General features: G+C 41.2%; 3 protein-coding genes across 4 annotated transcripts; 2 read left to right on the forward strand and 1 right to left on the reverse strand.

Annotated features, from left to right (window-relative positions):
* Positions 1–62: 62 nt before the first annotated feature.
* si:dkey-24l11.2 (uncharacterized protein LOC100034462 homolog) lies at positions 63–5,774 on the reverse strand. 2 transcript variants are annotated; one of them, XM_062390239.1, is made up of 12 exons: positions 5,651–5,774; positions 4,663–5,274; positions 4,233–4,292; positions 4,094–4,146; positions 3,866–4,010; positions 2,819–3,207; positions 2,481–2,709; positions 2,245–2,359; positions 1,931–2,042; positions 1,725–1,836; positions 1,169–1,281; positions 63–1,014 (listed from the first exon to the last, which is right to left on the reverse strand). In XM_062390239.1, the coding sequence occupies exons 2-12, from the start codon at positions 5,260–5,262 to the stop codon at positions 945–947; spliced, it is 1,998 nt and encodes a 665-aa protein (XP_062246223.1). In that variant the 5' UTR covers positions 5,263–5,274; positions 5,651–5,774; the 3' UTR covers positions 63–944. The 2 variants fall into 2 exon arrangements, with proteins under 2 accessions (XP_062246223.1, XP_062246222.1); XM_062390238.1 differs by having other exon boundaries at positions 5,621–5,774.
* A 790-nt stretch (positions 5,775–6,564) lies between these two features.
* Positions 6,565–7,212, forward strand: ch25hl1.2 (cholesterol 25-hydroxylase like 1, tandem duplicate 2). The gene has a single exon (XM_062389710.1). It carries the CDS (start codon positions 6,565–6,567, stop codon positions 7,210–7,212), a length of 648 nt encoding a protein of 215 aa, XP_062245694.1.
* Positions 7,213–8,434: 1,222 nt separating this feature from the next.
* Positions 8,435–12,096, forward strand: tspan3a (tetraspanin 3a). Its single transcript, XM_062389413.1, has 7 exons — positions 8,435–8,617; positions 9,873–10,064; positions 10,361–10,435; positions 10,584–10,685; positions 10,787–10,939; positions 11,047–11,130; positions 11,262–12,096. Exons 1-7 carry the CDS (start codon positions 8,555–8,557, stop codon positions 11,352–11,354), a joined length of 762 nt encoding a protein of 253 aa, XP_062245397.1. The 5' UTR covers positions 8,435–8,554; the 3' UTR covers positions 11,355–12,096.
* Positions 12,097–12,475: the final 379 nt, after the last annotated feature.

The following is a 12,475-nucleotide window of genomic DNA, read 5'->3' on the forward strand; positions in this document are numbered from 1 at the left end:
ACAGATGCATTGAAGGACAAAAGGCAGAAAACTTTTTTATAAATGTGAAATATGGACACAGGTTAACAATTCTCCGTTTTTTAATCCAAGTAGCAGAATAGATTATTGTTATAAGAATGATTATTTAGTTGAAGATACATTTCTAATGTAAATCTAGATTGTTACACAGTTCAGACCTCCGCCAAGGCCCAACAGTCCCCTCATGAAACAACATTGAAATTCACTAAATCTGGATTTCTTTTCTTCCAAACGTGTCCATTTTGTCTTTATTAAATCAAGATTCATGAATTATTCTCTGATAAACGAAAATGTTGAAAAACGCATATTTTGTTGTGTTAAAGAAAGTGAAAAACTAAATTCCCCAATCTGCACCAAGATTAAATTGGTTCCCTCCTTCAGTCATGCTCTAAAACGCTGGAGTAGCTTCTACATAATCCTGAGGAGAAACAAACGTACACAGATGAAAACCTAATCTCTTTAGCAGAAGTAATCAAACCACTTACAACCCCAGAGTTAGGTTTCACAACTTGTGTTGTGTTTTTCTGAAATGGTTGGACACATGTCTACACACTGAATTGTCAGTCCAGAGATAACCTGAAGCTTCTTGTACCTCTTTTTCTATTATAACAGGATTAAACAGGGAAATAAGACACTTCTGATCTGTTTACACACTCTGCAATCACATCAAATGACCTGCATGCATTGACTCACTCTCTATCGCATTATATGCGATAACCTGTTAAACCTGAGATTAATACTAAACCAAGGTCTTTTCACTCAATCCACACCAAAGCTTCAGATTTTAAATGCAGATCTGAATATTCTCAATTCTCCCACTCACATTATGAAGGATCACAACAAAATGATTTTTTAAGGCAACGCATATTTCATAGAAACCATAATGTAATTTCACCGGTTAAAAAAACAACCCTCTTTTTCACCAGCTACTTCTTTTCACTGGCTGCCTTCCTGGAAATGGTTTTGTTGGTGTTTGCATATTTGTGTCGATCATTTCTAGAGTGAAAAGAAAAAATTCCTCTGATTAACTTTTTATCAACAAGAACGTGTTAATTTCAATCTTTGCGTTAATGAGTCAAATATTTGTATTACTACTGGTATGTTTTCTTTAGTACTTGGTTAATTAAAATTTGTCGTTCAATAGATGTACCTGTTCATTTTGACTTTGCTTCTGCAGCCCAGTCCTCCCTCCCAGTGGCTGGTGCGAGTGCCCCTGGTCATCATGCTCCCACAACTGATGCAAGGCTTTCCATTGCCGTATGGCTGCAACAGAAATGAGAATAATAAGAACGGAGTAAAAACTCAGAAATGCATACATGCTTCCTGTTGGGACCAAAATTTGTATTTATGATTGAATAAATAACCTGAGCAAATCAAGATGGTTCCCAAACTACATTTCACCTTTCGTCAAATATTTTCACTCCATAAGCTGAACTGGTGCATATTTTTTAAACTGTTTCCTTATTAAAATAAAACAACCGATGATATGAAGGTGAATATTAAGGCTTACAATTAATGCAAGTTGCAAATCAACAATCTACATTCTGTAGTAAAACTTAGAAAGCTGAGACTCTCAACTTCCTGCACTTTTCTAATGTTATGTTGAATGGGTGTAACCTTGGATACCTCTCTTCAGTTAGCAGAGTGCAAATCAATATATACAACAGATGCCTTAAATGTAATGTCATGTTATGTCTGTGACTAACCTGTTCTTTGGCACAGTAGCCACAAATCATCCTGGTGGCGAGTTCCATTGGGTGGTCCTGGTCCTCACCGTGGCACACGTCACAGGCGTAAGCCCGGCCACAGCAAGGAAACCTAAAAACAGGGAAACAAAGCTTGCACCGACTTCTCCGGGAACATCTCAGATATCAGAAAGGAGAAGTTGAACAGGACACAGCAAGGACGTTACCTTAGCCAGCGATGGCTCTGTTTGTAATGTTTGCATGCTCCTTTGTCTGGTAGTGGCTTCCCCTTTTGCACGGCAGGATCTCTTATGGTCTTATAACTAACAGCACTTGAACCTGCACAAAGGGGATGGGGGATTGGTACATTTGACAGTAAACATATTCACATCCGTATGAGTATAATGTTCATTTATAAAGGTTTCATGCATTGTGTAGCTTTTTAAACCAAACAATGTGAGGCAAATGTGGACCAAGAGTCAATTGTGGCCCTTCTTAGCTACAAAACATTTGCTGATAACAAATGCAGATTAGCTCTGACCTGATTTGTTGGTGCGGGGCTGAATATACTGGAATCTTACGCTCTCAGCCAGTATACTAAGTTTGCTGTGGCAGTGTTCACAGTTTAACTCTTTGGTTTGTCCATAGGAAAGATTCTGAGGAGAAATAAAAACAAAAACAGAGGGTGAGAGCTCATCAATTCATATTCCAGTTGTTTTCTTGGTGTGATTTCACAATGTTAATTTACACACGTCTTGATTCAACGTGTTTCATTACCTGGACAGGGCACTCCTGGGAGCAGCTGAGGCAGCCCACGATGAGGTCACAGTCCTGAAGCACCAGGTCAGCAGTTGTGACGTTGTGGAGGTCCAGGTAGCCCAGGACGTCGCTGTAATGGTGCAGCATGCAGGGCCTGTATGCAGCATTGATGCTGGTGCTGCACTTTTCACATTGAGCTATGCAGGCTGTCCGGCCGTTGAGGATCAGGTCTGCGGTGACTTTACACCTGCACAAGTGACACACACAGAAAAGAGTCGGCTTTACAACTGAGGATTCTGCTTACTCTAAAAAAAGAACAGCTTAAATTTGATTTCTTTTTGTGGTTTTTTCTTTACCTGTTACACTGAAGAGAAACCGTGATCTTTTGGGCAACTAAGGTGGCTGTGTTCTCTCCCAGCCTCAGTCCCAGCACCTTCACCTCTGTGCCTCTGCGGGGATCACTGATCTTAATGTTCTCTACCAGATGACTGACTTCCTGTACCTGCTGCTGCTCTTCATCACAGCCTGAACAAGGCAGCTTTCCTCTGTCCACTGCACTCTCACCTTCTGTCATTTCTAGTTTTCCTTCTTCACTGGTGTCCCCATCTGCATCAGGAGCAGGAGTGGTGTCAGAGGCAGGCTCAGAGGAGGTGTCCTTCTCTGATTTTTCACATACTGCTGCCTGGAGCTCCTGGTATGGTATAAACTGCAGTCCAGCCCTTTCTACGTCAATTTCTTTTTTTAACTGCAAAAATTCAAAATGAAAATGTTCTAGTTGAAGCATTTATTGAAATAGGAAGACACAACATTTACAATCACGGTCTGTTCAGCCTCCTACCCTCTGGAAGAAGGTACAGGAGCCTCCGTTGCCGCACCACCAGACTCGGAAATAGTTTCATACAACAAGCTGTCACCAAGCTAAACTCTCTCCCCTCACTCCCCCCAGACATATCCTCTAGTCTGACTGGAGGCTTAAATCCCCCCCAAAAAAACTAAAAACACTCAGGACTCTGCAACAAACTGTCTCTTGTACTGTTTGCACTTTATCACTTAAATCACTACGTTTACACTTTTAGAGAACCTTATGCTGGTGTACTTAAAAAATTCTGTATGTTTACTTCTGCAACAAACTGTCTCTTGTACTGTTGCACTTTATCACTTAAATCACTACGTTTACACTTTTAGAGAACCTTATGCTGCTGTACTTAAAAAATTCTGTATGTTTACCTAGTACTAGGAAATGTCTTGTTATCTGTTGTGCCTGTGCACTTTATATGTTTCACTGTGGGAGAGTGGGAAACGTTGTATCAATTCCTTGTATGTTCTGAACATGTTAAGAAATTGACAATAAAGCTACTTTAACTTTAACTTTAACTTTAACTTCACACAGGCTGTTGTCTCACCTGCCTGGCTCCTTCGGTGAACAGTCTCTCCAAACTTCGATCTAGCCAGCGCAGAAAAGGCCGGAAGAGCAACTCTACCTTTCCCCGAAGCAGATTGGTTGCATGCTTGGCCTGAAGCCACTCCAAAGAGGCTTCTTCTGCATGTCTGTGCAGACAGAAACATTTAAAAAAAAGACTGTCAACAACAATTAAATAAATAAATAAATAAATAAAGTGAAAAGCTTTTACCTTGCCATAACTTCTGGCAGATCCTTATCCAATGGTACATTCAAAGTGAAAACCTTAGGAGAAGATATCAAGGTTGTTAGAAACTGTTGTTTGTGTAAGTCACATGAAAACATTACAGAAAAACCTTAATGTCATTTACCTCCTGTGGATAATTATCTGGGAAGCTCACCATGATGTCAATTTCTTTCAGATCAAAAGGCTGCAGGTCACAATGCAGAGTGTCATAATATGTCCAGGTTATATACTTATTCATTCTAATGAAAGGCTATATTTTAAACAAAATTTGGGTCAGTGGTTTAAAAAACAAAACATGAGAATATTGGAACACCAAATATAGTTTCCCAATAACTTAGTCAAATGAGCCTAAATTCGTAATCGCCGCTTTACCCACTTTCCCTTGTAACAAGTGGATTAAATAGGTTCTAAGTGGTACATCTTGATCCAAATTCTTGAATCCAAAGTTTTTCTGTGCTACTTAACACTGATCACACTGAGGCTTTGTATTAAATAAATAGCATTGCTCGAAGGTCAATGAAGAGCAGAGATAGGAGGAAGAAGAAACTGTGTACCCAGTCTGGATCAGTGGCCTCCACAGTCATCCTGTAAAAAGTTACTTTGCCATCACTTCGTTCCTGAATAATCAGCTTGTCTTTAGGAAAACGCTTCTTCAGCTGCTTGATCTCTGTCTCTCGTAGTTGCTCGGCTACGTCCTCAGTCAGGTCACACAGCTTGACCTCCTGGAGGATGCTGGGACGGGGCACTGGTATCATCCTCTGAGCGGGTTTCATCTGATCGCCAGAAACAGGCAGGTCATCCACTGAGGGGAGCTGAGGTGGATGCCAGAAGCGGCATCTGTCCTCCATGGTGCAGTGGCCGGAGAGAAAGTAGCGACAGGGGCGGCGGCGACCTGCGCCCGGGGGGCCAGCCCTGGACTTGTTAGGGTGAGGAGGTCTGTGCCCCACATTTCCACCAGGGTCCTGGTTGAAATCTGGCTGGCTGGGTGTCCTGTTAGTCTCCTTCTCGTGAGCAGCGGTGTCATCTCTCACATGCTGAAATTTACATCTGTTGCCAAAACTACAGTGACGGCCTTGAGAGAAGAATCGGCACAGCGGCTGGGTGCGTTGAACTGGTTCGGATTCAGTTACAGTTCCTTCCTCACAACTCTCCATTTTTACAAAGACCTGAATAAAGGAATTATCAGCCACACTGATTACTGAAATGCAATTACTTCTTCTGTTAATACACAAATACGAAGGAGCATTGTTGTGTTGAAATAGGCAAGGACCTCCACAAAATACACCTAAAATGCAGAAAGGGGGAGTATCTGATGCCCCCATGAAGTTAAATCTGAAGACCTGAGGTAAGGGGCTAAGCCAAGTTAAACTATATTTGAAGTGGGCTGTGTACAAGGGTGTCCACAAACATTTGCCCATGTAGCCTGTTAGCATAACATAATCACAGTCAAACATTAGCTGCCTTACTTAGCTAGTTACACTTCAAGTCGATTGTCGAGGGGGACGATCTTACCACTGTTAGTGTTGAAAGAAATGACGTTACCTAAAAGACACGCAAGGGTCCAGGCAAAGGTTTAAACCGTGGGGAAATAAAAGCATAAATTGAATGGTTTGACGTCGAGCTGTCAGCTGAATGTTTACGTGCTGCACGTAACGTAAACATGCGTGGAAAGCGTAACGGTGTTGCGTAATTACGTTTTTTTTTTTTTCTCACCCAAGATAAGCGAAGACCCGCCTGTACCTTGTCTACGATTGGCTTCTGACCAGTTATTGCGCCTCTTGCCCAAATCTGAGCCAATCCGAGCTGAAGGCGGGTCTTCATTTGCCTCGGGTGGAGAGTGTGAAAATGAAAAAATACGTCAGCGCCCTCTACAGTCTGGAGGGTCACTTTTCACTTTGAACTCAGCAGCTGAGAAAACAGTTTCCTTCTTATCCATACACTGTAAATAAATAGTTACTTATCACACTATCTTGATTGGCAGGTGGAGTTTGCCACATTTAACGACTAGTCATACATGTTCAAAAGTTCAAAAGTTCGTCCCTGACCTGTGAAAACAATTACACAAGAAATGATACACAACAATTCTGTAATAATCTAACGATATTTTCTGTAATTTAACATATTTTGGGCGTGGCATTTGAATTTTCAGAGGACTTTGGAACGTTCTAAATTATTCTGAGTTCTTTGATTTCAAATGAGTTGTATGATTGAGCAGCTGAGTTTTCCTGCAAGATAGTGTCAAATAAAATAAACACCGGTTGGGTCCATCCATAGTTCATCAGTATAACTGCTTAGATCTTTGGATGAGATGCTTGGGAAACGTTTCTTTGCTGCAGCCTGTGTGGTACAGTCTGAGGCTCAACTACAGAGGTTATTTGAGATCTCGCCTCTTCCCCATTGTTCTGACTGTGTCTTCCTACTTCATCTTGTGCCTTCCTTTCCTCGTTTGTGTCATCATGGGGAACCGGTGGGCCTGGGTCCAGCAGTTCAAGATCCAGCCCAGCCGACGGCCAAACGCCTCCACATTGCTGCACTGTGCTGGTGTCACTTTGTACAACCATGTGTTCCTAGTGCTTCCGGCATCAGTGGCCGAGTGGGCATGGAGGCCACCCATTGACCTCCCGGACCAGGCTCCGTTCCTGATTGAGCTGACAGCTGGAGTGATCGGCAGCCTCCTGCTCTTTGACTTCCAGTACTTCATCTGGCACCTGCTCCACCACAGAATCCGCTGGCTGTACATCACCTTCCACGCCATGCACCATAATTACACGTCCCCTTTTGCTCCCGCCAATCAGTGTCTCGGCGGTTGGGAGCTGATCACGGTCGACTTTTGGACAACCGTGAACCCTGTGATCCTGCGATGCCACCTTCTTACCACATGGGCTTTCATGGTGGTGCACGTCTACGTCTCTATAGAGGATCACTGTGGCTATGATATCCCCTGGTCGACATCGCGTCTGATACCATTTGGCATCTACGGGGGGCCCAGCAAGAATGACGTGCACCACAAGAAACCAAACACCAATTTTGCACCACACTTCTTCCACTTGGACCAAATATTTGGCACATATGCTGATGTCAGCTTCTCTTCATCTATAAAATAAAAGACTAATACACATAGAGATCTGGGTTTTTAATGTGTCTGTTTGTTAGGGTTAAAATTATCAGGATTATTATGAATCTACATTTTTAATTTTTCCTTGTTAATGGAGGCATTGTTGTGTATTACCTGTAATGATTTCCTGTAAATTGTATGATAATGTGATGATGATCATATCTCAAAAAACTATTATTTAAAGTGTGTGCATAATCTAAATGAAACAAAACCGTGTCTATAGTCCAGTGTGTCTGGTTTCTCTACATTGAAAGTGATCCCAAGCTTTGGACTTGGCTTGATCTTCTACATTTTTGTAATCCATCCCTTCAAGTCCTCACTCTTCCCAGTCTCACGTTTTCACATTTCAGTTCACTTAGTTTAATTTTATAACGTTTGTTTGTGTTGTTGTGTTTTTTCCGTATTATAAAATAAACTAGATAACGTTTTGTGAAGGGGTAGAGCATGAACAAAGGAAGGTTTGGGGTGTGGATCTGGACTAGGGGGCGACTTGAGGAATTCTAAGGCCCTTTCTTTAACATTGTAAACATGTTCATTGATTTTTCTAAGAGAATAATTCATGGATTTTGTATTTGTGTATTCAACCAAGACTTAAAAGTGTGCATACATTACTATAAAGGCTAATTTAATGAGCAATGTGTCTGGATTTTTAGGTTTTAACTCCTATTGAAACTAGTATTGCTATTGTTTGTTTAGATTGAGGTTCTATTGATTCATTGTTGTATTGAATTTATTAGCTGCTGTATAGATTTAGATTGTATAGATTGTAGATTGTATAGATTTCAGTGTTCTATTTCATTGCTGCTCATCGGGACCTCAGCACCTAGTTCCGTTCCCTCTGATGTCCCCCATGTTTTGGAATGACAACAAATCTTATAGAATCTTGACTCTTATTGTAACACATATTGTAACACCAGTAATCCCAGACTGCTATCAATACTCTCACTTGTTTTATCTATGAGGGACAGGTAAAACTCAGATTAAATGTCCCATTACTAGATGCTAGCAAAGCGCTCCTACTTCCATTTTGACTGAATTCAACATAATTTTTTTTAATTCATTTTTTTTACTATTATTTAGCTGTATGAATCACTTATAAAACCCAGAGAGTGGCTAGAATACAAGATGCACACAGACAATTGTGTGAGGATGGTGAAATACTGAGTAAAGGTAGGTGTGAGGGGAGTGTTTCTTGTTCTGTTGGTGGCGCTGTTTTGTCACAGAGAGTTGGGACATGGAGTGAGTTAGTGTGTGTGTAGTGTAGACATGTTTGAGTAGGACAACCTGCACAACTTTCCAACACGTACAGCTTCGAACCCCCGGCGCTGAAGATGGGACAGTGCGGCATCACGTCCTCAAAGACGGTGCTCGTGTTTCTCAACCTCATTTTCTGGGTGAGTCTGCGAGTTTCTCACTGTTTTCAATGTGCGTCACAGCCGCAGCAGCTAGCTACATTAAGCTAAGCTAAGCTAAGCTAGGTGTCCTGTCAGTTGCTAGCCTAGCTGAGGCTAGCTCTGTTTGAAGGGAGGAGTGATACAAGTTTGAGAGTGCAGTCATTCAGAGAAGACATGTCGGCTCAAGTTGTTCTTCGCTAACAGCTCCGTTCAGTGAGGCAACTGTCATGTCCGAGTCGAGAGGAAGGGACATCTTCTCACTGTCACACCTCCGCTATGAGGAGCAGGTCGGAGTCAATGCACCAAACAACAGAGACACCACACGAAGCAGCTACACAGCGATGCTAAGCTAACTCCACGTCAACACATGATGTCAACAAATGCATCATTTCACTTTCCAGGAGGCGGAGGAGGAAAAGCTAATAGGCATGTTCTGAAATATGAGACTCTGTCCCAGAGCAGGCTCACACTGCAGCTACTGAGTCATTTGCACAAGACTGAACAACACATTCATTTTTAACTAACACACAGCTGCAAAGTGTATAACAGAGTTGTGTCAAAGTGCTCATTCTACAGTTCAATTTTTTTTTTTCAAAATGGAAAAACATAGTTCAATGTGAAAACAAGCTCAAGTTACCTGTGAGGGTAACAACTAAAGTCATGGAGCCATGACAGCAATAGATATGAGTTAGTAACTATGTAAATAGATTCCTTAAACAAACAGGTACAATGTAGAGGGGATGTAGGGTTTCTCTTGATTTAATTCAAACGTAAAGTATAGAGGAGCGTTAAAGGCAGCTGAAAACAAAGAGTAACTAATGAGCAGCCAAGTGTATTGTGTATATTATTATCATAGACTGTATTTATCATATATGATGCACATACTTAACATACTATTTGGATTGTTGAGAATCTGATATGTTATATAATACAAGGAGCAATATGACCTGGACTTTCGAAAACTTAATCTGCAAAGTAACAATATCTGTCAATTTAACTTAATGGGTCTAAAGTAAGGTATATTTATCTGATTATCAAATGTTGTCGAGTTTCGGTATGGTATTACTACTGTAGAGTTATGTACCTTATTATTTTGCTAAATATTGTGCCATATTAAATCACACATTATCTCAAGACATTTACCAGATGATAAAACTGTGTGGAGCCGCATGCATTGAGTTTTTCAAGGTATTGCCACTTGATTTGCCTTCGTGGGTATGCTCAAATCAAATGCTGAGGTTGCTGTCCCCATCAGGCCGCTGCTGGCGTCCTGTGCTACGTTGGAGCCTACGTCTTCATCACGTACGACGACTACGATCATTTCTTCGAGGATGTGTACACGTTCGTCCCAGCCGTGGTCATCATTGCAGTTGGAGCCCTCCTCTTCATTATAGGACTCATTGGATGCTGCGCGACAGTGAGAGAGAGCTACTGTGGACTCACAGCGGTCAGTGAACCAGTTTTGAAACCAGTTTTCAATTGGCAGAGAGAAGTAGTATTTACACTCTAAGGAGGATCCCGTGGAAGTGATGAATCAAAGATCAACTTTGAAAGCAAAGTGTTACTTCAGGAGGAATTGAAACAAGTTGTAAACATTTTCAACTTGACTTGCCATAAGCACTCTGTTGCTTGTTGGACTAAGTATGAAGAATGTTATTTGTGCGTGCCAAAGTGGCAGTGCATGTTTGTGTTGTCTGTGTAAATATCTATGTGAAGCTCTAAATCTTAATATTCCACCCACAGTTTGTGATTATTCTCTTGCTGGTTTTCATGACGGAAGTGGCAGTGGTGGTTCTAGGATACATTTACAGGGCCAAGGTAAGGAAGACAAACATATGTCAGGACAGGATTGTTCTGATGATACTCACCTGGTAGAGATGTTGACCTAATTTACTCTGCTTGTGTTTGCCATCACGTTAAAGGAGGATATGTCCACAAATGTGTTTTGCCTCACCCCTCTTGACAGGTTGAAAGTGAAGTCAGTAGCACTATCAAGAAAGTGTATGACGAGTACAATGGCACCAATAGCAATGCTCAGAGCCGTGCCATCGACTATGTGCAGAGACAGGTGAGGACAGACATCTCATCTCCATTAACAACACCAATATGAAGGTGTTTTACCTGTGTGGCTTGTAGAATTGATGGTTTAAATCGTTGTCATTTGAACAGCTCCAGTGCTGTGGGATCCATAATTACTCTGACTGGCAGTATACACACTGGTATGAAGAATCCAAAAACAAGAGCGTACCCATCAGTTGCTGTAGATTCAACATTGGAAGCTGCACGGGGTCCCTAACTCATCCTGAAGATCTCTACCAAGAAGTAAAGTTATTTTTAGATTAGTCAAGATTTCAAACTGAACACCACTTACTTTTTTAAGCCGAATATCTTCATTCTTTCATACGTTTTAACATATTCTGTGTGTCTAGGGCTGTGAGGCTCTGGTTGTGAAAAAGCTCAAGGAGATCATGATGTATATCATCTGGACCGCACTGACATTTGCTGCCATCCAGGTATTTTAACTTTCACTCTCTTACCTCAGGGTTTCCACTGTGTGAATTTTGCAGCGCCCCATTGTTGCACAACTACAGTGAAGCGTTTCAAAGCCTTAACACTAATTAGACTTGTTTTCTCTTTCTCCTAGATGCTAGGGATGATTTGCACATGTGTGGTGCTATGCCGCAGGAGCAGGGATCCTGCTTACGAGCTTCTAATCACTGGGGCCACCTACGCATAAAGGAGAACACATTCAATACCATAACACACACTGAGAAGTGTCTTCAGAGAGAGCATGAAAAAAAACAACACAGTGACAGCATCTAAGTTACTCACTAAACCTTGCCTGTTATTTGATCGACAAAAAAAAAACTGCATTTGTCCAAAGTCTGTAACAGTCGATGAGATGCAGAAAGCCATCTTTGTTTCTGATGATGGTATCAGGGCGTTAATCCTCATTCTTACCAGCTTTAAACTCTCGGTCATCTACGAAGTAAGATATGAACACGGTCATTTCTTCATATGTTAGTTTGCACTATGTGTATGGCTTTGAAATATTTTGTATTTAAACTTATGTACTTGAATGAAAGAAGAGTGTATAATTTCACCCTGTACCTCCACTACTACTACTATTACTACTGCTTCTACGACGCCTCATACACTACTACTATTACGTTCAGTTCTAGTTATGACTTCTAGTTTCACCAGCAGTATTCTATCACTCCACTAGGTCATTGGTGAAGCATTAAATGTCACCAGTGTGGGATTGGCTGATCTTTCTTTCAAGATTCAAACCTTGTAATCACTTATTTTGTGGGATATTTAAAGTAGTCACAGTGGAGACTAAATCGATTTGGTCCCGTTTAGCTGTTTTGTTCGTCTCTGTTCCAACAATCTACAGGAGATAGTTTTAGAATTTGATTTGCTGATTATATAGGACCCGAGAATGTAAATAAAATGTGAGGTGAAAGTTTGAAATGAAATGTGTTTTCTGGCATCATGATTTCCCAACTTTACAAAATATAGTTGTTTTTACGCATTAAGAGAGAAACCCCTGTTCATTGGCTGGTTCCAGTTTGGATGGGGTAGACATACATATGGTTTGGTTTTTGGCTGTCTTTAGGTCTGCTCATGTTAACCATGGGCTAAAAAGTGTAAATATAATCGTATATATCTGCCTGCAGAAAATGTTGTGGTCGATGAATAAACCACGTGCGCATTAGCGGTAAAAGTGCTCGGGTGCATCTCAGCTTCTTCAGATTGCTGTTTTTGGTATGATAGTACGCATTCAGAATAGTCCGCCACAATAAATGGACCATAGTAGAGATACAAATAGTAAGTAATGTGAGGTCTTAACATGCA

The sequence above is a fragment of the Platichthys flesus genome, chromosome 6 (assembly GCF_949316205.1).
Source record: "Platichthys flesus chromosome 6, fPlaFle2.1, whole genome shotgun sequence".
Classification (NCBI taxonomy): domain Eukaryota; kingdom Metazoa; phylum Chordata; class Actinopteri; order Pleuronectiformes; family Pleuronectidae; genus Platichthys; species Platichthys flesus.

Coding starts and splice junctions, on each gene's coding strand:
- si:dkey-24l11.2 (XM_062390239.1), bottom strand. CDS start 5,262: ATGGAGAGTTGTGAGGAAGGAACTGTAACTGAATCCGAACCAGTTCAA. Junction 2,710..2,818: donor GTTTCTCTTCAGTGTAACAG/GTAAAGAAAAAA, acceptor TCACTTGTGCAG/GTGTAAAGTCACCGCAGACC. Junction 2,043..2,244: donor GCCCCGCACCAACAAATCAG/GTCAGAGCTAAT, acceptor CCCTTTGTGCAG/GTTCAAGTGCTGTTAGTTAT.
- ch25hl1.2 (XM_062389710.1), top strand. CDS start 6,565: ATGGGGAACCGGTGGGCCTGGGTCCAGCAGTTCAAGATCCAGCCCAGC.
- tspan3a (XM_062389413.1), top strand. CDS start 8,555: ATGGGACAGTGCGGCATCACGTCCTCAAAGACGGTGCTCGTGTTTCTC. Junction 10,436..10,583: donor GATACATTTACAGGGCCAAG/GTAAGGAAGACA, acceptor CCCTCTTGACAG/GTTGAAAGTGAAGTCAGTAG. Junction 10,940..11,046: donor CTGAAGATCTCTACCAAGAA/GTAAAGTTATTT, acceptor CTGTGTGTCTAG/GGCTGTGAGGCTCTGGTTGT.